General features: G+C 44.2%; 1 protein-coding gene and 1 long non-coding RNA gene across 2 annotated transcripts in view; one reads left to right on the top strand and one right to left on the bottom strand.

The window, feature by feature from the left end:
- Positions 1-4627: 4627 nt before the first annotated feature.
- IYD (iodotyrosine deiodinase) lies at positions 4628-24060 on the bottom strand. The gene is made up of 5 exons (XM_084622665.1): positions 23753-24060; positions 19727-19921; positions 16830-16989; positions 15199-15355; positions 4628-7259 (listed from the first exon to the last, which is right to left on the bottom strand). The coding sequence occupies exons 1-5, from the start codon at positions 23937-23939 to the stop codon at positions 7077-7079; spliced, it is 882 nt and encodes a 293-aa protein (XP_084478791.1). The 5' UTR covers positions 23940-24060; the 3' UTR covers positions 4628-7076.
- The window catches only part of LOC311517647, a 161827-nt gene continuing 147932 nt past the window's right edge, over positions 11942-25836 (top strand). The window contains exon 1 of the long non-coding RNA XR_014710749.1: positions 11942-12127. This is a non-coding gene — a long non-coding RNA (uncharacterized lncRNA). The remainder of the gene's footprint in view (positions 12128-25836) is intronic.

Here is a 25836-nt window from a genome sequence, read left to right as displayed (position 1 = left end):
AAAATACTGTGTAGCAAGTGTTTTTAAATTGGGTTGCTGCTTGGGACAACTCTAGTGGCAACAGTCACTTTGGACGATAAAATGAACGAACATACAAACCACCCAGCCTGTGAACTCTTGTCTCTGCCTTCCAACCACAGCAACAGCCTTACTCATTCACTCGCAATCCTTTTCTGAGGTGGCTGGTGTGGGAGGAGCTTTCCAAACCAGTCCTTGTTTTTAAAGGCTTTTAAAAGGGTGCTATAATGAGTTTCTTCCATAAACTCTACCCAAGTCACAATACTTGCCTTAACTCTGGTCATCCTTCCTACATTCCCTATGTGCATCTGGAGTTCCCCCTTACATCAGAAAATGAAGCCAAGACTTGTACCAATGTCCCTTTGACTATAGTAGAATGGTTGGATGGATTCCCTCTGCTCAACTGGTATCGTGATTGCCTGAAATGCAAACTGACCCCCCACTATTAATCCCACTCTCTATTCTGTATGCAGTTCAGACAGTTACATACAGTGCCACTTAATAAATATGTAAGCAAAAGTTCAGCTGGAGCAGGCTTTTACTCAGTTCACAAATAAAAAGGCTGCTAGATGGACCTACGGGTGACAGTGGACGAGAAGCTGGATATGAGTCAGCAGTGTGCCCTTTTTGCCAAGAAGGCCAATGGCATTTTGGGATGTGTAAGTAGGGGCATTGCCAGCAGATCGAGAGACTTGATCGTTCCCCTCTATTCGACATTGGTGAGGCCTCATCTGGAGTACTGTGTCCAGTTTTGGGCCCCACACTACAAGAAAGATGTGGAAAAATTGGAAAGAGTCCAGCGGAGGGCAACAAAAATTATTAGGGGACTGGAACACATGACTTATGAGGAGAGGCTGAGGGAGCTGGGATTGTTTAGTCTGCAGAAGAGAAGAATGAGGGGGGATTTGATAGCTGCTTTCAACTACTGAAAGGGGGGTTCCAAAGAGGATGGATCTAGACTGTTCTCAGTGGTAGCAGAAGACATAACAAGGAATAATGGTCTCAAGTTGCAGTGGGGGAGATTTAGGTTGGATATTAGGAAAAACTTTTTCCACTAGGAGGGTGGTGAAACACTGGAATGAGTTACCTAGGGAGGTGGTGGAATCTCCTTCCTGAGAAGTTTTTAAGGTCAGGCTTGACAAAGCCCTGGCTGGGATGATTTAGTTGGGGATTGGTCCTGCTTTGAGCAGGGGGTTGGACTGATGACCTCCTGAGGTCCCTTCCAACCCTGATATTCTATGATCCTATGGAGGAGGAGGAAGGGTAGTGCTCTGAGAGTGAGGGGCCTGTCTCTGATCCCTCAAAGTCATGCCTCTGAGCAGAGTTCCTCTGGGCATGGCCACTGACTCCTTAGGTGCCTTTAAAGAGCAGACTGGGCGCTGTCAGAAACTCTCTGCTGGGTGTCCCCTTCTGCTTCCCAGATTTTTAACCTTTGGTCTTCACTCCTGTTCCTGTATTTTTATTTGTTGTCCCCAGTATTTACTTGTGGCCTGGGTTCAACAGCTCCTCCCGCTATGTTGAGGGACTAGACCTTTAGGTTTGGATGGGCCAGGCCCATCATCTTCCAGTAACCACAACAGGACAATAAGGCTGCTGCCCTGGCCCTTAAGATTCTTCCTGGTTTGTGTTTTACTTGTAAACACAGCAAATCTAGCCAAAGGGAGAGGTCCTCTATCTGTCTTTTTGCTCAAAAGATGTGATCTTCAGCTAGCAGACAGCACATGCTGCATTGCAAATTCAAGATTCAAGCGTGCCCCTCCTTCCCAACCTTGGAAGCACCAAGTGATCGTCACACTTCACACCTTTAAGGCTTCTCCTTATTCTTTCAGCAAGCGCATGTGCGCCCCATCCATCCCAGTCACATTTTCGACTGAGAAGCAAGAATGTTACAGATCTCTCCAGAATGTGGAACATGGTAATATGTAAGAGAGGCAGAGGGACAATGAAAAGACCTTGTGAAGTATGAGTCATGACTGAGTATAGGATAATCCCCACCATAGTGAGGTGGCGAAGTCCTACAAGGTGGGTGGGATTTTTGAAAGTACAGTGATGGCCTACGTCTTCCCTCACTGAAATTTTTCCATGGACTTCAGTGAAAGCAGCACTCAGCTTTGGCCTACCTCTTTCTTTATATGCTGTTCTGCTTCTTTATTTAATTTTTGCTCCTTCATTTTTGAGCTGAAGTGGCTTATGCAGAGTAGCTCCACAATCAGGCATTAAGGATTCAATCCCCTCTTACGCGGCCCAGCCCTTCCATGCAGGGTCTCCTCTGTCTGTACAGCAGCCCCACCAGAGGACAGGGTTGGGGGCAGTACGGCCAAGCCGGAGGAGCTGCCGGTGTGGGGCCACCTGGTAGCCCCACGTTCTGCTCCTTTTCCTGCTGCAGTTCCCGGGAGAGCCCTGCGGGTCAGGTTTCTCCTGGGAACCGCAGTGGGGAAAGGAGCAGAACACTGGCAGCGCCACTGGCATGGGTGTACCACCCCCAGCCCTGTTCTCTGGCAGGGCTGCTGTACAGATGGAGGAGACCCTGCGTAGAAGGGCTGGAGGCAGTACAGCTGTGCTGGAGGAGCTGCTGGGGTGGGGCCACTGGGCGGCCCCATCTTCTGCTCCTCCTGTGTCTTTCTGGTACGCCACACCAACTTTAAATGTCTTGCTGGTACGGCGTACCAGACTGGACCGCCCTACTTGCATTGCTGACTGGCAGTTATTCCCACACAAGTCCTGCCTGACCCACCTGATTGCCTTCTATGATGAGATAACTGGCTCTGGGATATCAGGAAAGCAGTGGATGTGATATATCTTGACTTTAGCAGAGCTTTTGATATGATCTCCCACAGTATTCTTGCCAGCAAGTTAAAGTATGGATTGGATGAACGGACTATAAAGTGGCTAGAAAGCTGGCTAGATTGTCGTGATCAATGGCTTGATGGCTAGTTGGCAGCCGGTATCAAGCAGAGTGCCCCAGGGGTCAGTCCTGGGGCCAGTTTTGGTCAACATCTGTATTGATGATCTGGATGGTGGGTGAATTGCACCCTCAGCAAGTTCGGAGATGACACTAAGCTCCAGGGAGAGGTAGATATGCTGAAGGGTAGGGATAGGGTCCAGAGTGACGTAGACAAATTAGAAGATTGGGCCAAAAGAAATCTGATGAGGTTCAACAAGGACAAGTGCAGAGTCCTGCACTTAGGACGGAAGAATCCCATGCACCGCTACAGACTAGGGACCGACTAGCTAAGCAGCAGTTCTGCAGAAAAGGACCTGGGGATTACAGTGGACGAGAAGCTGGATATGAGTCAGCAGTGAGCCCTTATTCCCAAGAAGGCCAACGGCATATTGGGCTGTATTAGCAGGAGCATTGCCAGCAGATCGAGGGAAGTGATTATTCCCCTCTATTTGGCACTGGTGAGGCTATACCTGGAGTATTGTGTTCAGTTTTGGTCCTCCCACTACAGAAGGGATGTGGACAAATTGGAGAGAGTCCAGCGGAGGGCAACAAAAATGATTAGAGGGCTGGGGTACATGACTTACGAGGAGAGGCTGAGGAAACTGGGGTTATTAAGTCTGCAGAAGAGAAGAGTGAGGGGGGATTTGATAGCAGCCTTCAACTATCTGAAAGGGGGTTCCAAAGAGGATGGAGCTAGGCTATTCTCAGTGGTGGCAGATGACAGAACAAGAAGCAATGCTCTCAAGTTGCAGTGTGGGAGGTCTAGGTTGGATATTAGGACACACTATTTCACTAGGAGGGTGGTGAAGCACTGGAAAGGGTTACCTAGGGAGGTGGTGGAATCTCCATCCCTAGAGGTTTTTAAGGCCTGGCTTGTCAAAGCCCTGGCTGGGATGATTTAGTTGGTGTTGGTCCTGCTTTGAGCAGGCGATTGGACTAGATGACCTCCTGAGGTCTCTTCCAACCCTAATATTCTATTATTCTATGAAAGGGAATAAGCTATCATGGTATAAGACACCTTTATACTAGTATAACTATTTCAGTGGAAAAAAAATCATACCCAATTGAAATAGTTACACCAGTGCAAGCACAGGCTGGGCGTTAGAGAGATCCCAGAAACTCTATCAGAAAGTTGAGTTTACCATCCTTACTCCATGCTAACAGCTTCTCAAAGGCCAAACTTTCTACTGGGTGAGATTCAGAAGGGGGTTAAGAATCAAAAAGTTCTGAGCTTCAACCAAGCACAGTAAGAAACTGAAAAATGAAAACATTTGAAAGTGTCTTGTAGGGAACAACCTTGAATTGGCAGGGAGCTGGACTGGATGATTTAACAGCTTTGTGTTTTCCAGCTACACTTTGGATTTCCCAGACTTTCATGTATTGCTCACTCAGTACCAGATTTTCACAAGCTCCGTAGTCTAGGTTCTGAGCTGTTTTGAAAACCTGGCCATAAGTGTGACAAGGTGAGCTGCTGGGTGCTGAGCTCTTCAGAAAATACAGACCCTCTTTTTTACCTTGGTTCAAATTTTTAATGGATGACTGAATATAAAATGAAGGCCCCGCCCCACAAAATGCCTGGGAGACCTTTCCACCAAGCTAATCTCTGCCCATATTAGTTATTAGAACCAAACAAGTTGAAAGCCTTTAATAAGAGTAAAACCACTGTAGATGGAATGTTTCATTTTATTTAAGAAAGTCCTGCAGGAAAACACAAGAGCAAAATTTCTTATCTTCCAATTTCACTTCTGTCTTAAAAATGATAGCATAGTTGTAGAATATTGGCAGATCTAAGCAGGCTTGGCATAACAGCAGCATTAAACACGATTGAAAAGGTTCTCTCATACAGTGTCATCAACAGTTGTAATACTATCAAGATGTTTGTATTTGGATTGATATTTTTCTGTTTTTTCACATGTGCTTTGCAGTGTCAGAGGCTCTTTGCTGGATGGAATTTTCAACAGAGTCATTTCCATATAATCGATGAACAATTTACAGGCTCATTTTCTTTTTGATGTGTTAATATATTAATTTCCAGAGTCAAAGAATGGAAAAAAGAGAACAGTTTTTGTTTTTTGACAGTTCATTTTGTGTTCTCTCTTTTAACCACCACCATATAATATAAGATCTTGCTCACACACTGGTTTAATTAAACTGGTTCAGTTAAACAAGTCGAAACCTGTCCGTGGTTCCACTTATTTCAGTTTAAAAAGAACTTTGGTTTAGCTTAAGTCAACTGGGAACAGGTTTAAGCTAAGCCGAAATGTGTGTCCATACACAGCTTTGTGCCAACGTAACTATACTCCTTTAAAAAGTAATTGAAGTCACACCAGTACAACTTTTCCCTGTAGACAAGGCCTTAGTTTTGTGTAGATTAAACCTCTTCCTAATAAATTTAAACTAAACCAAAGTAAATCTGGTTTAGACCAAAATAAGAGAATAGCTCAAATAAATTGTTTATGAATGACCACATATATGGCATTTGACATCAGTTAAAAGCCATCATATTTTTACTGCTAGGGAGGTGCTCTGTTGCAGTGGTTGTGGGGAAAGGGGAACATGCTTGCATATGTGTGCAGGAATTAGATGGCTTTGTAAGGAAATTATTAAAGAGCTTTATCTTAAGACAACATGCTGGCTTCCTAAAGGTCCCCTGACCTTCTTATTTAACTCTCCAGTAAAGCATCTGCATTGTAAACAGAATGACAAGTAAATTGTTAGCTGCTAGACTTTGTATTGTATTTTATTGGAAAAATGTGACTCCTCCTCCTATGGAATTGTGATATAGTAAAATATGGACTGTCCTTGTAATGAAAAGCTTTCAGATCAATACATGAACAAGAGAAATGCCCAGAAGAGGTTGGATGTTTAGAAATATGCTCACCCTTTTTAGTGTAAGAGGAGGTGGGCTCCCTAGCCAAGAAGCCAGAATTTTTAGCCAGGTTCTTTGAATATTAAACAGATCCTGAAGAAGTGCTGTACGATGTAGTATGTTAACATTTCATTGTAACTTTGTCTTAGTAAAAGATTTCAAAATGAGACTGTCCACACACATAGTCTTGCATGCGTTTAACAAAATCAGTTTAAAATGAGAACTTCAGTTAAGCTGGAGCACCTGTCTGTGAAGACAAACCCAAAGTCAGTATTGTGGTTTACTCTATGGGACCCTCCCACCTTGCAGCGTCCTGGAGCCTGGGCTTCAGCCCAAGCCTGAATATCTAAATTGCAATTAAACAGCCTCCTGGCCCGAATCCAGGTGAGCTGGCATGGGTCAGCCATGGGTTATTAATTGTAGTGTAGACATACCCTCTATTTGCTTCACTAGGGGCAGCAATGATGGGAGCACTAGCATAGACAGGGAACCTGCATTTTCATTGTCACGCCACCTAACTGTCCAGAGCACATGTAGATGACACCAGTTAGACCATTGTGGGTGCCATGTCTGCCCTAGATTTCCCCTAATGGGGGCTTGCACCAGTTGCAGCAAAGGAAGGAAGTTTAGAGACAATGTCCAGGTTAGACAAGGCCTCCAAGTATCTTGGTTAAGCAGAAGTAATACTAACATATGTGAAGATATCCTCTTCCACTGCAAAAGATAATGCAGCTCTTGGACAGGGGATTTTTGACTGGGGTACATCAAGCAATGTACAAACTGCTTAGTCTTCCACCCACTCTCTGCTAACCTCTCTGCTGCCTTGCTCTGCTGAAACCCCCAAAGGGAAGATAAGTGTGCAAGTGCCAATCAAAAGATATCAGGATGAGGAGGTTCTTTCCAATTCAGGGAAAGAGTCACTCCCTAATGGGGAGAGGAAACTGAAGCGATAAAAGCAACTGAAGGGCTATTGTGCATATCCCCTGGAACAATCAACCAGGCTCATCAATAATAGCAGTTGTCAGATTCACAGCGCTTGATTGCTTGCTGCTATTACTGGCTGCAGCCGCTGCAATTACGAGTGCTAAGAAGGCATATGGGTATAAACAGCCAGATCCACAGGTACGCTTAAGAGGACAAAGATAAGCTGTGTATAATAGACAGAGAGAAGCAGCATATTGTGGGCCTTACAGTGTTGCTTTACAGTCAGCATTTTAGTAATTTCTTTCCTTAGTTGTCCCATGCTCATATAACCATCATAAAGTCGTCCAGTGGCTTTCGTGTCAAATCAGGCACGGTGGCGTCTTTGCTGGGGTACCCAACAGGGAGCAGCAAGAGTAACTTCTCGTTTGTTGGGCGTTGGAGCAGCACCCTGAGGCGAGGGCCACAGTTCAGAGGCGTAGAGGTCACTGTGACCAGACCGACGTTCTAGAATGAGACAGACAAACAGAGGCAAGGTGCAGTTTAAACTGAATGAAATAAAATTCAGTCCTCTGAGTTTGTAGCTGACCTTCCATGCCCATCTTCCTACTGTACAGTCCAAACATGTTCACACGCTTCAAACCTTTAAAGCTCATCTCTAACGTATTTGTAGCCTTACCAGGAGCAAAAGAGATTTCCTACCCTACTTAAAATAAAACACACCAGGCTGCTGGGCAAATGGCACATTCTGCTCCTCCGCACCTCGCCACCACTGATTTTCAGAGGCCAATTCTCACTCCAGCCCCTGCACATGGTTCCAGCAGCCTAGAGGGCAGTGAAGGAGTCAAAAGGAACTCCTCCACTGTGGGAGTAGCATAGGCTAGCATAAGCAGTCCTATGCAGCCTATTGCCTCGCAGGCCTCAAGGTAGATGAGTCTGGGAAGGGACCTAACCTTAGTACTCAGTGTTACGGGGATTCTGAGCTAAGGCAGCTATGAGGAGGCTGCTGGAAGTTAGATCAATCCTGTGGGCTGCTCAAACTTACATCCGGGGCTTTTTCAGTTCCTGCAGCAGCCCAGAATCCAGAGGGCACAAAGGTGACTTAAAGCTTTTCCCCTTTCCCCAGGGGTTGCATCTTTAGTGCCATGCCTCTCAGGAGGTGCCAAACAGTGATTAGCCTGTCATCTTCTATGAAAATGTTGGGGGTGTGGGTGGAATGGGAGGTGGTTGTTTTTAAAAACCCAGAGCCATTCATTAAACCCATTCACTTATTCCCCAGTCCTCCCATATAAAATCCCACAAGGAAATGAAGCATTACACCAAACACTCAGATCAGATACTAGACATGACATGAGCATACAGCTCTCATTGATTCAATGGTAGTTGTGCATGTGGATTTCAGCGGAACATGGCCCAGTCCTTAATTGGTTAAGCATTCTGGGAGTGCTTTAGAATGACAGGGCATATACTAAGTTTAAAGGAGAGCCAGTTTTATGGCATTTTCACAGGTTGCACCTCCTGTTGAAATAGCCTGTCTAGTGCTCTGAAGAGGCAGAGTGCTAGCTGAAGTAGTGCTAAGTATTGTGGAGTCACAGGGCTGGCTCTCTTCTGAAAGAGTATAAAATAATTTCTAGAAGCTGGGCCAGTGTCAGATTTGCCACTGGGCCAACGGGGTTCATGCCAGGGGTACCATCCAACGGGGAGGCCCCGGAGAAAATCCACTGCTGGGTGGTGGAAGCCCAGAGCCCAGTCACAAAGCCAAAGTTCCCAGAGCCCAGAGCCCCAGGAAACCCCCGCAACCTGACCCTGCTCCATGGCCACGGTGCCAGGCAGGGGAATCTTGTGTCCCAACCCCGCTCCCCGCCAGCAGCACCAGGCGGGGTGGGGAAGCCCCTCCCAGTGGCCCCTGACCCCGTCCCCAGCAGAAGCCCCCAGGCAAGGGAAGCCCCAGCACCCCCCACCTGAAAGAAGCCATGGGGCAGCAAGGGAAGCCCCGCACTCAGCCCCCCTGCTGTGGCCCTGGGACTGGAGGAGCTCTCACTCCCCGCTGAGCCCTGGGCTGTGGTGCCAGAATGGAGAGTCTCCAGTCTTGGGGCTGCAGTGGGGTGGGGGTGGGGGTGGGGGGGAGGCAAAAAGGAGCAAAATGGGTTTCGGGGCTGCAATAAGGGAGGGGAATGGAGGGGACCCTGGGTGGAATAGGAGTGGGCCCCGGGGAAGAGGCAGAAAGGGTTGGGGCTGTGGTCAGGGCTACAGGCAAAAGGGGTGCGAAGGGGCCCCTACTTGCTCTGGCCCAGGGCCCCAGGAAACTTTAATCTGCCTCTGAGCTTGACAAGTGACCCTGAGGAGCAGGGCCACTCTCGAGCTGGCAGGGAGCATCGAGAGTCAGGCTGGATGAGGCATTGGCTAAGGTGGTACTGGAGATAATCTGGAGCCTGATTACACCCACTAATTCTGACTGGGAAAGGGAGCAAGGTGTGCAATACAAGACTCTGTGGCTGGGGACGATGGCTGACAAACTAACTCTAGAGACACCTAGAGTAACTTAAGAGCAGGATGTCTGTGAGTAGAGGAGAGCACCATGCCATTGGGGGACATAAAATGCAGGTTCTGCCCTTTTTCCTTTAGCCACATCCTCATTGCACCCCCTTTGTATGCAGTTACATGGAGGGGGAGTGGAGAATCACATAGGGTATGTCTACACTGCAATGTAAGACCAGGGTTAGCAAGATTCAGATCAGTTGACCTGTGTTCGAGAACCCAGGGCCTGAGCATCTACACTGATTCTTAATCCTACTTTAAGAATTTTCTAACCTGGGGCTCCGGCTTCCACAGTGCAGCATGCAGCCCCGAGTCAAACCGACCAGATCCCAGACTCCTAGCACTCTCCCGAAAAGTGATAGCTCTGGCCCTTTGACTGGTGCACTGTGGGAAAACTGTACTGCCCACCCTGCATGTTACAGGAAGTTATAGGCAGCCAACGCAGCCTGCCAACCAACATGGAGGAGACTTCAGAAGTTTTCTTGATTGTACTTTCACTCCTGTGTCAGGAAACAGGCAGAACTTCCATGAGGCACTAGTGGACATTTTGGCAATGTTTTCTGATCCACCAAAGGTGTGTGACAGAGCTTTGGATGGAGCAGGAAGAGGAGGAGGAAGAGTAACCTGGCATGGCAGGCTCACACTAGCTGATGCTGCCTGTTACACTCCGTATAGCCACTGATGCCCCCTACAAAGATTGGTGTATCTGGTGCTGGGCCACAAGCACAGAGTGGTAGGATCACATTGTCATGGAGACCTGGGATGACAGCAGTGGGTTTCTTTGCATGAAGAAGCTACATTTCTGGAGCTTTGTGAGCAGCTTGCCCCAACTCTTCAACCTAAAAGCATGAGAGCACCTTTGCCAGTTCAGAAGCAGGTTGCTGTCAGCAGTCTGGGGTAGCTAGCTTCCAACCAGAACGTGGTCAAGCAGTTTGGTGTTGGAAAGTTGACAGTGGGTACAGTAGTGGCAGAGGTTTCTGAGGCAGTCAGGCATTGGGTTAACTCCAAGATGGCGGGCATACAAAGCTATTCCTGGGGTAATTGCTGGCTTTGAGAGAATGGGGTTTCCAAACTGTGCCAGGGCCATTGATGGGAGTCATGTGTCCATAGTTTACCCTCCTCAAGGACCTTGTGAGTACATAAAGTGCAAAGGGAACTACTCCATTGTTATGCAGGCCCTCGTGGACCACAGAGATCACTTTATGAATGTCAATGTAGGCTGCATTGGGAAAGTTCACAATGTCAGGGTTTCTTACAGATCAGGAGTCTACATTCATGGACAGGCTGGGACACTATTCCCACCAAATGACATGGTCAGAAATGTAATTACTGTCCCTACCATTATTTTGGGGAACCCTATGTGCCCACTTTTGCCTTGGCCTATGAAACATGCTCTGATTTCAGAGGTCCTGACAAAAGATGTTTTAATTATACGATGAGCAGATGTAGAATGGTTGTCTGAATGTGCTTTTGGCAGATTGAGATCCCACTGGAGATGTCTACAGAAATGTTTAGATGCCAGTGTCATCAGTGCTGTCTGCATTACTGTACCGTACTGTGCTCTTCACAATCTTTGTGGAGCCAGAGGTGAGCCATTTCCCCCTGAATGGACCTATGACAGTGAGGGGCTGCTGAATCAGTGCCCTCAGCCAGAAAATGCACCTACCACAGCTGGCGCGGGTGAATCCAGGCATTAGAAGTCAGGGATGCTTTGTGCTCCCACTTTATGGACTTGCCTGGCCCCATGGAAGAGGGGGAATAGTACTCTATGAATGTGCTTTTGTGGTGGGAGGTATGGGGCTAATTGCTTTGGGGTGGGTTCAGTGCTTGGGGGGTGGGGGCTTGATTGCCATGCAATGTACTTATTAATGACATGACCACTTATGAAATGGGGGTGGAGGATAAGTCACAATATGTATTCATATAAGGAAGTGCTGGGGGGAGGGATAGCTCAGTGGTTTGAGCGTTGGCCTGCTAAACCCAGGATTGTGAGTTCAATCCTTGAGGGGGCCATTTAGGGATCTGGGGCAAAAATTGGGGATTGGTCCTGCTTTGAGCAGGGGGTTGGACTAGATGACCTCCTGAGCTTTCAACCCTGATATTCTATGATTCTAAGTGATTGAAGAGTGCATTGCTGTACCTAACTGTATAGAGGAATAGTGTTTGTTTATTAATTCCTAATTGTTCCCAGTCATGTGTTTAGCTTTATTATTTCAATTCATGATTGTATGATGAGATGCAGTGATAGCAATAAACTTTGATGAGATAAAAGGCTTTATTTATAAATGTGTCAGAACAGTACAACAGTCACCCATTGCCATGCAGGCGACTTCCCATACAACATCTAAACAGTTACAAAAGAACATTTCCAAAAAACCAGGAACTGTGTAGCAAGTGCCTGGTCCCACACTGAAACACTGTCCTCTAGCTGCGCAGAAAGCCTCAGCCTTCCTCCTGCCTCTTGGCATGCTTTTTCCCCAGTCTTAAGTCCCTCTGTTTCTGGTACTGGCCTTGCTTGTTGAACCATAAATTCATCATGGAAATGCTTTCTCTTGGAACAAAGTCCAGAAGGTACGCTGGGGCCAGGCCTGAACTACACCGTCAGGGGTCGAGCTGTGGAGGTACAGCAGCCGGTAGAGGGGGCCTGAAACAGGGGGCCTGAAACGGGACAAGACAGTGTCACTGTCTCAAAAAGCTCAGGGGAGGAGCACAGAATTAATTCTTGTAACATTTTAGGTCCTTGAAATTCCACATATCAAAATTGAACTGCAATATATTGTGAAAGGGATGTTTCATTTCCCTGGACACGGCCTGGTGAAAGTAATGCAGAGACAATGGTAAGTTAAAAATTCTAATCTGTTTTTGTTTTACAAAAATTGCAGAACTACTTATGGTGGGGTAAGGAGGCAGTCTGTGACCTTACTACAAAAATCTTTTTCTGTCCTTTCAAGCCTTTCACATTTTGGAGGCCGTAACTGTTCTTGCGGCAGCATATTGGCAAAGCTGATGGTAGGAAACCTGCAGTGTATGAAGCTGGAGTATTCCAATATAACTGAGCAGCACATCTATGAGTGGACACGGCTGGATTTCCAATTAAGCACAGTAGACACATGCCTGGGGAGCCAGCATTCATGGGGGCCTAAAAGTTAAGTGCATTAAAAGTTTCATTTTTTATGGAAAACACGAAGGTCAGCTGTAGGCAGGGGGTGGGGGTGCTGAAGATGCTGTGCCTAGGGGCACGTAAGGTGTAAATCGCCCTGTGAGTAGAGTGGTCTAATTATCTACCAAAGTGGCCTTGGAAAATACGCCCTTCCCCACAACCGGACTACCTATCTGGGGTTCCTGCTCACAGCTATCAGCACCTGGGATTGGGTCAGAATTCATGAGGAAATCAACAGGCTGCATTAGCTTCCACAGGGCTTACCCTGTTATGGCTGCATAAGAACACAAAGAACTCCACAGCCTTTCTCCTCCCCACGCTCACATTTCTTGGCAAAAAGTCAAACCCCAGTCAGACTTGGGATAGATGATTTGTCACTTATGGACTTCCTCTAACTGAAATGGACTAGTTTTGAAAATGGATCACGTTTTCCCAAACACACACATACACAGTTTCCGGGAAGGTCCATAGGCCATTGATTGATTACAGAGCAGTAAACAAAGGCATGGCAATATAATGTTATTTTTAAGAAACAGGAGTGGCCATAGCAAAAATCGGTGTCTTTCCAATAAAAATACTTTTTAGAGCTGTTCTTTACTATTTGCATTTCCTGGTTGCCATTTTGAACTCCACATGAGGGGGAGGGGTGCGCCAAGGCACTGTGATACAATCTGCCATTAGCGGCTACAATGAGCTTCTCAGAACTTTTGCATTGATCTATATAGTGGAAACCCCTCCTGTAGCAATAAATATTAAATTGGAGCCAGACACTTACCAGGCTCAGGGGCGGCTTCTGTCCCTTCCATATCTGCTGCTGTTCCTTGAGGGGGCATCAAACAGCTCCTCAGAGTATGGACCCAGAAGTTGCCACTGATCCTGTTCCAAAGTGTGCTCTGGGACCCGCCTCAGCAACAGAGTGACTTCATGGTCCTCACTCAGTGTCTGCTGGCTCCCATCACTCCCCACGCTAGATTCTGCAGCTGGCAGGTCACATCCAAGCTGACCAGGCCATTATGCACCACAGTTTACTCTGTCCTGGGTGCAGTGCCAGGCTAACACCTCATAAAACAGGCAGGGTGCCAGTGAGTTGCGGTGTGGATCTGATCCCTGGTCTTCCGGCATTTGCTCTTGAGCTGCTTAATCCGCTCCTTGCACAGTCCAGTAAATTGGCAAAGCTGCCAGTTTCTTTGCAGTTTGCTGGTATGCATGGTCACTCTTGGTACTTTTACTAAAGTTTTACCACAGTTTTGTTGGCCTCACACCAGAGATTCACCAAAGCTGGCTGTGCTCCCATCACCATGAAGCAGCGCACTTTGGAAGAGGCTTGTTCTGTTCAGTCTCCATTGCAAACACAGAAGGCTCCCAGATGGTGTTTGCAGCTCAGTGAAGACAATGGAAAGGTTAACACTGACTCACTGAGCTGCTGCTGTGCACCAAGAGGAATGGCTTCCATTTTCAATTGAGTTAATTGGAGATTCTTAGGATAGAGGATAAAGGCAGTTGTCCCATGAGATTGTTGGATACTTTTGGCAGTCTCCTCAAGACCTGAGTCAAGTGGGGCTGCATCTACCCTGCAAAACAATAGGGCTTGAACCATGGGTCACGGCCTGTCATAGGCTCAGACCCTCCACCCTTGCTGGGTCCTAGGTTCGAGCCAGAGACTGAGAGATTTGTGTGTAGACAGAAGGGGTTTTTGGCTCAAGCCTGAGTCTGAGCCTGGCTTACATTGCAGTATAGACATACAGTACCCATACACAGTTGCAGAGGAGCAACAAACCAGGGTTACAATTAAATCTCGTGCACTGCTCCCTCCTCAGATTTCCTGCTGTGATGATTTTCCTTCAGAACGAAGGGTTTGGAAAAATTTAGACTAAAAGAGAAGAGTCTGGTAATGCATTGGCTTGCTGTTATTGTGCTCCATTAATGATTTAACAGTTTAAAAAAATCACTATTTAAACATTTTTGTATACATTAGACATAAGAACTAGAGTTAAATGTTGAGAGACTAGTCAAACAATCTGATTGTCCAGTGTATACAGTTCAGAGCTTTAAACTTGTTAGAAATAAATTCATCTTTAGAAATGCCTTGAACAAAACAACAAACTGCATGGGCTGTTAAACAAAACATATTCCTGCTTTCCCCCGCCCCACAAATAACGGGCATAGCAACACTAAAACTGATCTCAAAGTAAGACTGTCCTGGGGATTCATGAAAGGAAGTTGTGTTATGGTAATGGCATATCATTTTAAGACTGACATACTGGTAACCTGAGAACCCTAGCATCATTATTAGTGTAGTACGAGAGTTATGAGTGCTTAAGTTGGTATCTACTGCAGCTCTATTAATAAGACAGTATTAAACCTGTATGCACCTGAATTTATTGTCTAAAAGGAGGTGCAAATAAAACGAAGCACATTGCTTAAATTAAGTTCTTCTTACTGTTAGCCAGTATGGATGGAGAAAGATTTACCTTCTCAAAGTTGGGCCTATATCTAACTAGTCCACAATGTCATTTTTTCCATAACAATGCATGCTATCAATAGATGAACATTTCAGCTTCAAACTTTCACTTGAGTGATTTTTTTATTTTTATTGTTTTTAAAATAGCAAGTTAAGCTTTTTCAAACCTCAAAAATAAGATTTGGGTTTAATCCAAGTTTGGGGCAAAGGTTCAGTTCTATTCTTACCCACCCCAACCCAACCCTAGTTTATACCAACTCTGACTGTACGGCATGCTGTCAGCGTACCTGCAGTGCAGCGAGGAGAAGACCACAGGCAATAGAAACACTGATCTCATTGTAGTAATGGGTCTTCTTTTGGCCATTTGGAAGCATCCCGTACACCTGCTTAAAAATGAGGATCAGGTAGGGAGCTGTATCCAGGTATACTTTTATCCAGTTTGTTCTGCAAAAAGGTGATTTTTGAAGACATTTATTCTGCTGTCTCATTGTTTTCACTATCATATATATGTGTTGGCTATAAAAGGTTGGTACAGATGTACAACAGCTATAACAGGTGTTTTTTAAGCTACTTCTTAGTTATTGATCTTAAACAACATTTAAATGAAGTTTGTTGGATGTTTTCCTAGAAACAGGTCTGAATTAGAACCCTGGGTCCCAGCACTCTCAGTCTATGGATGGATGAGAGAAAGATTTTACTTGCCTGCTCTCTAGTGTGCAGTTGCATGAGAATATAGTGCAGATATATCCCCTCCTACCTGAGGACTGACCTCATGAGCACTCACCCACAGGCACTGGGAACTAAGACAGTGGCATGATTTTCAGAATTTCTGGGTTCCTATAACTCCCACTGTAGTCAGTGGTGCTTACTGGTGGGCCACGGACTTGGGAACTTTGGATAAGTTTTAAAGCTATTTTGTGTAGTACATGTCCATCTAACCTAGATCATTGACCTGTCCTTGTGTAGGTCATCTCTTTTGTGCTTCAGTCACTTTGGTTCCATATATGTTGTTATAGGAATTTATGAGATGGCCTAAAAGGATATATAAAAGAGAGCTATTTCCTCCTATTTTCATGTATATCTCATCTCATTATGCAAAGAGAGAGATATTTTAATTACATACATAGTACACATCTAGTTTGATCTTGCACCAGCATAATTATTACCACTGTAATAAATAAATAAGTGTACATGAAGAACAATTGATCCCCACCCACTTTATAACAGCCCCTAACATATCTGAAGACTTATCAGGTGCCCCCTCAGTCTTCTTTTCCTCAAAACTAAACATGCTTTTTGAAAAGCCTTTCCTCATTTTATCATTTTTGTTGCTGTCTTCTGGACTCTCTCCAAAGTGTCCACATCTTTCTTAAAGTATGGTGCTCACAACTGGACACAGTACTCCAGCTGAGGCCTCCTTCCCAGTGCCAAGAAGAGTGGGACAATTATCTCCTGTGTATGACATACAACACTCCAATTAGCCTTTTTTGCAACTGTATCACGTTGTTAGCTCATATTCAATTTGTGATCCATTATAACCCCCAGAATGCTCAAAAAGGCTAAAAAAAAATAGGATTTTAAACTGAGCTGAATAATTCTGTTTTTCCTTGAAGTAAGAGGAAAAACAAGCAGTGCTAGTGTGAATAAAATTCCCTAACAGGCCTTTTCTTTTGTCCTTCTTGCTTGCAGTTAAATTTATTTATTTACCTTGCCCAAGATTTGTAAAACTGACTAACAATTTTGGGTGGCTCAGTATTCAAGTGTTCAGCTTGAGACACTTAATGGGCCAGTTTTGACAAGGTGGGTGCTCATCCTTCTATAAAAATCAGGTTCTTTCAAGATGTCTCAAGTCAGGCACTCAAAACTCTCAAGTCACTTTTGAAAAATCTTGGCCCGTTATTTGCCTTGATTTTTGTACCTCAGTCTCTTCAGGTCATTAACCCATCGGTCTCCCATTCTTTTCTTGTAGTTTATTTCCTCCTCCTCTTCGATGATCTCCCGAATCCTATGTTTTACTTCAGGATCCTGCACTACCACAAAGGTCCAAGGCTCAGTGTGTGCTCCACTTGGAGAAGTTCCTTTATGCAAATAAATGCAATCGTTAAAAATCAACCAACAAAATGCTAAGGGAAAATAAATGAAGAGTCAGATCATCTTTCTGGGGGATACAGGACTGAATTACAGAGCAATAAGAAAGCAAGCTGACCAAATGGGAAAGAAGGTATTCATATCCATTGATGTTGATAGTCTCAGTTCATTCTCTTCATGGAGGAAAGCCTAAAGTTCCTGTTGTAGGGCATGCCTGTGCTGTACTGCCTCCTGCAGCATCAATGTGGTACTGCACGTACTCGCTGCCTCACTCTCCTTCTATAACACTGATAGAGGGGTATGCACAGCTGTTTGCTCCCGCCAAGTATTAATACATACTCTGGGTTAATTAATAAGTAAAAAGTGATTTTATTAAATACAGAAAATAGGATTTAAGTGGTTCCAAGTAGTAACAGACAAAAACTGAATTACCAAGCAAAATAAAATAAAACACGCAAGTCTATGTCTAGTACGGTAATAAAACTGAATACAGATAAAAACCTCAGCAGTTCTAGTAAGCTTTCTTTTACAGACTGATCTCCTTCTAGTCTGTGTCCAGCAATCACTCACACTCCCTGTAGTTACTGTCCGTCCACTTCAGGCACTCCTGATGCTTGTCTTAATTATATCTGCCTTGGGCTTGTTTATTACAAAACCTCCTACAATATGATCCATAACAAAAAGTTCCAAATAGTCTCAAAAGGTTCTTCTGGCTTTCAAGGTTCCTCTGAAGCCTGCCCCTGAAATCCTGTTACCAGACCCCTCAGGGTTACTCTCAATCTTTATTTTTCTCCTTAGGAGCTGGGTAATTCAAGCAGTTGTTATACCTCAGCTGACCCCACTTAATCCTCAGACTCAGAGGGTTTGGCAGTCTTCTGCTGCTGCTGTCTGTTCCCTACTAATTGAGGAGCCTTCTTAATTCCCTTCAGTATCTGCAGGCACCTGTACTGCTATGAGGAAGGAGGCAGCATTTATACTGGTCACCTTTTCCCAGCTAATCCTCCATTGGCTGGGAGAGAGGGAAGCCTTGCCCCACCCTCTCTGCAAGGCTCCTGGCCCCAGGTCCCTAAAGAACAAGGTTTCGTCCTAAACCATTCTTACTCCCAGGACCAATTCTCTCTCAGTATCTCCGAGTTCCTTGTATCTATAATTGGACCTTTTAACTCTTGAAGAGCTACACCAGGTGGTGGGATAGACTATCACTAGGCAATACTGCCTTTAAGAGGAGACTACGCCATCACAGTTCTGATCAATGTCAGACATGTTAAATCCACTGGTTAGTTCCTATCTAATGTCTGTTCCAATTACTGTCTTTAAATGAGAAGAAAGAATTTAGATATTTTTTAAATTTCATACATGTAAGGTGCCTGTCAGCAGGCATCTAAGTGCCAAATAGTAATGTATTAAATGTACTAATGCAATGTATTAAAATCAAAGTAAAGCATCAACCAGCCTGAATATATAGCCAATTAAAACCAAAGGCTTTGTTTGGCTTCAGGGAAAAAATGCTGATGGCCTTCGGGCAAACCATCCTAGCAGCCAAAAGGAATGAGTTTCCAATTTACACAAAGAATAGGAATATTAGGATGCAAACATCTGCGAAAGAGCATACAGGTTTGATCTGACAGACCCAAAGGCAGCTGGCACATGTAAGTGTTTACGAAATCTGAATTTGTTCACTCAGTCCTGATTGCCATGCACAAATACAGTGGAAAGAGTATTTAACTGGCTGAAAACGAATAAAATCAAAGCTATAGAATATACACATTTTGCAAGACTTAAATGCCTTAAAGAAGTAAAGTGGGTATAAAAGAGCTTGATCAGATCTTCATATTGACTGAATGGACTGTGCTCCCCTGCCCCTCTTTTAAACAGTTTTAACTGTTTGTAGGTCTTAGAAACAAATGACCATTTGCTAACCAAAGCCCTGCTTAAGTTTGAGATACACCATGAACAAACTATTTAAAGATACCACTCTCGCTCCCAAATTAAATGTGGTTTATCAATTACTTTGTTTCTCCTGAGAGTCAGACAAGAACTGATGTTTGTTTTTTTCCCCTTTCTCCACTCCTCAAAGCTTTCAGAGAACTTCATCTATGCTGCAAGCTTGTTCATTTTGTTGCATGTGCCAGAACATGTTCAGTTTTTTAATGATTGCCAGCTAATTGAAATACATCACCATCTTCTTAAATGCAGGTACAGTAACAAAACAGCTCACAGATTTTTAAACACGGAAACAATCCACTGCAAATAGTGGCTGGGATCTCTGTATTAATAATCCTGCTTGAGGCTGCTGAAACCTACTCTAATCCTCCTCACAATTTTAGGCTTTACTAAAAGCAGCCAAATTCTAGGACAAGATAAATAATGGGGGTCAAATTCATCCCCGACTGAAGTCAATGGGATTACAGCGGAGTTGAGTCTGGCCCTGCAGTAAGAGACTGACACACAGGAGTTCTGGCAAAGAACTAAAATGTATTTCCCAATCCCAGCCATGTGACCTTGGTTAGGATTCCAAAGGTTACCCTGGTAGTCACATTGGTGCTATTCAAGTGTTTCTGAATACTTATTCAGTGCCGATTCAATAGGCCTGCATTTAAAACTAGGAGCATGGTTCTAAGATTTAATTCCCTATGTCTTTCCATATCACTCTTATCTTATGCATTTGAGGAGCAGGAGACCAGTGCTTCTGTCACTCTCAAGAGATTCATTCATTCAGTACCATACCTGCTGCTTTGATGACATTATTAATGACCTCTCTGGGGACTGGCTCATTGCTTATAAATCTGACAGACCGTCTCTTATTGAGAAGCTCATAAAATTCCTTTGACCTTTTAATCATTTCATCCTCGGAGTAACGCTCAGCAGAGAAAGAGACATGTGCAATGTTTTCATCTAATCCCTGCCAGTCACCATCAGCATCTGTAAAGAAGGAGCAGAATGCATACACTGTGGTAAGGATTTTCTTCTTGCTGGACGAAGCCATAAATATATTTGACATTAATCACCGTAATATGTTTTAACCTAAATTTGTACCTGTACCTCACTGGAGAACCAGAATTCCTAGCTGCCAGATGACCGAGAGCATTAATCTCCAGCTCTAGTTAAAACTTAGCTTAGGTTAAAACTTCCCCAAGGTACAAACTATTTTACCGTTTGCCCTTGGATTTTCGCTGCCACCACCAAACGTCTAACACTGGTATTATTATTATTAGGAAAGAGCCCATTTGGAAACGTCTTTCCCCCCAAAATCCTCCCTTACCTTTACACCCCCCTTCCTGGGGAAGGCTTGATAAAAATCCTCACCGATTTGCATAGGTGACCACAGACCCAAACCCTTGGATCTTAAGAACAATGAAAAAAGCATTCAGTTTCTTAAAAGAAGAATTTTAATAGAAGAAAAGAATCACCTCTGTAAAATCAGGATGGTAAATACCGTTCAGGGTAATTTAGATTCAAAACATAGAGAATCCCTCTAGGCAAAACCTTAAGTTACAAAAAGACACAAAAACAGGAATATCCATTCCATTCAGCACAGCTTATTTTCTCAGCCATTTAAAGAAATCATAATCTAATGCATATCTAGCTAGATTACTTACTAAATTCTAAGACTCCATTCCTGTTCTGTCCCAGACCCTTTGTTTCTCCCCCCCTCCAGCTTTGAAAGTATCTTGTCTCCTCACTGGTCATTGTGGTCAGGTGCCAGCGAGGTTATCCTAGCTTCTTAACCCTCTACAGGTGAAAGGGTTTTTCCTCTGGCCAGGAGGGATTTTAAAGGTGTTTACCCTTCCCTTTATATTTATGACAGCATCACAGCACATAGAATCATAGAATCATAGAATATCAGGGTTGGAAGGGACCACTGAAGGTCATCTAGTCCAACCCCCTGCTCGAAGCAGAACCAATTCCCAGTTAAATCATCCCAGCCAGGGCTTTGTCAAGCCTGACCTTAAAAACCTCTAAGGAAGGAGATTCTACCACCTCCCTAGGTAACACATTCCAGTGTTTCACCACCCACTTAGTGAAAAAGCTTTTCCTAATATCCAATCTAAACCTCCCCCACTGCACTTGAGACCATTACTCCTCGTTCTGTCATCTGCTACCATTGAGAATAGTCTAGAGACATCCTCTTTGGAACCCCCTTTCAGGTAGTTGAAAGCAGCTATCAAATCCCCCCTCATTCTTCTCTTCTGCAGGCTAAACAATCCCAGCTCCCTCAGCCTCTCCTCATAAGTCATGTGTTCTAGACCCCTAATCATTTTTGTTGCCCTTCGCTGGACTCTCTCCAATTTATCCACATCCTTCTTGTAGTGTGGGGCCCAAAACTGGACACAGTACTCCAGATGAGGCCTCACCAATGTCGAATAGAGGGGAACGATCACGTCCCTCGATCTGCTCGCTATGCCCCTACTTATACATCCCAAAATGCCATTGGCCTTCTTGGCAACAAGGGCACACTGCTGACTCATATCCAGCTTCTCGTCCACTGTCACCCCTAGGTCCTTTTCCGCAGAACTGCTGCCTAGCCATTCGGTCCCTAGTCTGTAGCGGTGCATTGGATTCTTCCATCCTAAGTGCAGGACCCTGCACTTATCCTTATTGAACCTCATCAGATTTCTTTTGGCCCAATCCTCCAATTTGTCTAGGTCCTTCTGTATCCTATCCCTCCCCTCCAGCGTATCTACCACTCCTCCCAGTTTAGTATCATCCGCAAATTTGCTGAGAGTGTAATCCACACCATCCTCCAGATCATTTATGAAGATATTGAACAAAACCGGCCCCAGGACTGACCCTTGGGGCACTCCACTTGATACCGGCTGCCAACTAGACATGGAGCCATTGATCACTACCCGTTGAGCCCGACAATCTAGCCAGCTTTCTACCCACCTTATAGTGCATTCATCCAGCCCATACTTCCTTAACTTGCTGACAAGAATTAGAGGAGGGATTATTGCTTATTGTTCAAAAGTGAAAAAATCCTACTGTACTAGGGGGATGTTTGTTGTGTTATAGATACAGTAAATGGAGGAAGGTTGTCTAAAAATCTCCCTTTTTCTAACAGGACAAAAATATCTGTTTGCATATGAAAGTTAAATTTAATTTGACTCTGAATATTTTGAACAAAATTTTAAGTTGGCCCATTTTAAATTACTGGCATTTAAAAAAAAAAGAAGCAAGTAAAAGAAAAAATGTAAAACATTTTAAATATGACCCGTTGGCACTAAGGTCCCTCTTGAAGGACTTATATCTTTTTTGCTTATTTAGAAAATGTACGTTTTAAATTGATGGAGACATTCATAGTCAAAGTGCCACACTGAGAATTCACAGATCATCACTTTAATTGGCCACGGGGATTTTAATTTGCCACAGTTTAACTAGAATATTCAAGCATAAAGTGATAAAAGGAAAGGACTTTGTTAATTTTGTAGGGGATTAGTTTTTACATTGTGTAAGGAGGTTAAGGTAGATGAAGTGATTATTGTAAAAAGTTATAGATAATTTAGGAAACAGTGACTACAACTTAATGAGGTTCCATTATTGAGATTTTGGATATACATACTAGTAAATAACAAATTTATTTGGGCATAAGCTTTTGTGGGTTATAACCCACTTCATCAGACACATGGAGTGAAAATACAAGGAGCAGGTATAAATACATGAAAGGATGGGGGTTGCTTTACCAAGTGTGAGGTCAATCTAATGAGATACATCAATTAACAGCAGGATAAGGAACCCCCATCCTTTCATGTATTTATACCTGCTCTTGTATTTTGACTCCATGCATCTGTGAAGTGGGTTCTAACCCATGAAAGCTTGTGCCCAAATAAATTTGTTAGTCTCTAAGGTGCCACAAGGACTCCTCGTTATTTTTGCTGATATAGACTAACACGGCTACCACTCTGAAACCTGATACTAGTAAATGAAACTTGAAAAGGTTTGTGAAATAGATAGATAATGTTCATTAGCAACAGACAGAGGAGCAGAAAACTGGTTGAAGTTTGAAGAATTGGAGACATGGGCTCTGGGAGAGCATGTATCATTATGAGATAAAAACCTAAATATAAAACTTTAAAACCACAATGGCTGAAACAGTAGTTTACATCAAATGAGAGTTTTTAAAAGAGCTCTAAAAATTACAGGGGGCAAAAATCTGCAGCATTAGTTTAAGAAAAAACAGAGAGAACTTAGAAAGTATATTCAAAGAGCAAAAAGGAGGAACTGTATATTTTGTGCACATACACACTTACATACCAATACTGCATCAGGATCTGCTAGCATAGGCCAGAGACCCCACATAAGTACAGAGGCCTTGGCTAGCGGTTCCAGTGCAAAAATCAATGCCACATTTTGTAAGTTCAAATTCTCTGCCTACCTATTTCTTGAAAAATCTGACCCCCAGCATACTTCCAAGCAGATCCCAGTCCTACATTCCTAACATAATGAGAGGCAATTTCCTCTTCTTTAGCCCCCTCTCACAATTATATCTCAGAGAAAATCTGACCCACAATTAATTACTTTATTTAAGCTAATCGTGTTGCCCAGTACTTGCTACTTTGGGATGGTCTGACTTATTCTGCCAGAGGTAGAATTTGTGATCTCTGTACTACTCGAAGTACTACAGTGCATTGTAGCAGCAAAGCTATGTCGCAGACTAACTCTGTCTAATTAGTCCAGAGGATCGTGTCTCCCCTATTCATACCAATAGATGAAAATTAAACACAAAAATGCAAAGTAGAGTTCTGTTTTCCTTACCTTCTTCCTCTACATGAAGGTCAGTGCTGTCTCTGAGGTCGTCATCCACCCATGGGCGAGATTCAGATTTATTTTTAGTTTCACTCTTCCCTTTCTTCCTGCTTTTCCTGTTGCTTTTCAGTATTATCCCAATCAAAACACATATAATTGCTATAAAGACTGGGGTCAGGGAAGAAAAGCGTTCCATGACCTGGAGTTTAATTTAGAAGGATGCACCTTCCCTTACACTGACAGTTTCTTTCCCAAAAAGAAAGAAAATGGGGACTGGTTGGAGGGTGATAAGCAAAAAGGGGTGGAACAAAACGTACAGTGAGAAAGGGGAAAGTTCAATACTCTGGTTCTGTTGTTTTCCAGACTCAGGCAAACATTCCTTTTGGCTGCAACTCTGTAGCATACCTCATTTGCTGGCATCCTCTTTAAAATCTGACACAACTGAGCAGTTTTCAAAATGCTGGCTCTCTCTCCCCGTGATCTTAGCAATGTCTTTTCAGTGTCTGCATCATAGTTAGGGAATGGTGGGAGTCCTGGGGCTCCCACAATCACACTTTCTTATTTTGTTTTCTATTGCCTTTCTTCTGTTTTTGTGCAGGAGCAAAGCCAACTTTATTATTTATTTACCCATTTATTTAATATGGGAGGGGTAAAGTTAAATTGGAGTTAAACTGCTGAATATAATTTTAACGAGTACTTGTATACCATGACTAAATTTGTCCACTTCTAATGAAGTGAGGTAAACGAGCTTCTCTTCCAAATACTGTTTTTCCTTTATTTATAAATGCAATCTCTACATTGCTGGGGAGGCAGCTATATCCCCCCATCTCCGTCCCCTGCCCCTCTGCCAGTCCTAGTTGTCTACACCCACGTTATGGTCTTGTCTTCCGTTTGTTTTGTTTCTTTATTTCAGCATTGCCAACCCGAAGCATTCAAAAATTACGATTCAGCCTCCCATCCCCCAAAATTAAGAGATTTAAAAAAAAACTGTAGGTTTTTTATTTGTTTTCTGAGGGTTTAGTTTTCAGCGTTTCAAGCTTTTTTTCTGCAACCCTGAGGGCTAGAAGCTAATTAGAAAATAGATTTTTAAGGTGTCCATTTTTAATTCCTTTAAAAAAAATGCTAAGTGTTGTTCTTCTCCCTTTGAGGTATAAAAGGATCTTTTGAGCGGGCCAGAGAACACCACTCAAACACGCTTCAGTGTCTCTACCCCTCAAGCTCCTATGCCACAGTCTCTTTCTGCCTAATGCTTCCAAGTCCTGGGAAAAGCCGTGTACCATTAACAAAACAGCGATACTGACCACACAAAATGTGCTGTTGACTGCAAAAAACCACAAACCGACTGGAAAAAAGAGACACATATTCTCTATCGCTTTTGTTAATTTCTTTCAGTTACATTAATCTTAGGGCTACTTGTTATAAGATTAGCTCCAAAGCTGTCAGATGGAATGCGATTTTGAAAGTTGATGATGTCTATTTAAGATGGCTAATGATTAAAAATTAATAATTAAAAAGATTAAGTATGGCAGTCTATATCTGGGAAAGCAGTGACTCTGAAAACGACTTAGGGTCATGGGGGATAATCAACTGAACATGAGATCCCAGTGTGATTATTGGATGAGAGGGGTAGCATTACCTCTGCATATGCTGTGCCGGGTTTACAATGGCTCCAGTGGCTCCGTGGAGCCAGGCCCATGCTCAGAAGGGGCCCCGGCCTGCTCCACTTGCACTGCGCCCCGAGGCCCCGCTGGCTCCCCCGCCCACCACTTGATCCTCTTGGCCTCCCGCCAGCTGGCGAGGGCTCCTCTCCGCTCCCTGGCCCCACCCCCTGCTCCTCTCAGCCCCCTAGCTGGACCCCAGTCTCTGCTTCTCACCACCTGTGGGGCCCTACCTCTCTCCCTGGAGCTGAGCCACCTGGAACTGGTGCAGAAGCATCGCCAGTCTCAGCCAGGTATGTGTTGGGGAGAACAGTGTAGAGGGTTTGACTGGGCCCCTCCAGGCAAGTGCGTCTTGAGGGACCCCAGCTGGGGCAGGTCCTGGCCTGGCTGATTGCGCCACTCTCGAGGGGTTGGAGCGATTCGCAGCCCTGGGAC

This window comes from Lepidochelys olivacea, assembly GCF_965140295.1.
Source record: "Lepidochelys olivacea isolate rLepOli2 genome assembly, chromosome: 3".
NCBI classification, from domain to species: Eukaryota; Metazoa; Chordata; order Testudines; family Cheloniidae; genus Lepidochelys; species Lepidochelys olivacea.
This window is presented reverse-complemented; position numbering and strand designations above follow the sequence as displayed.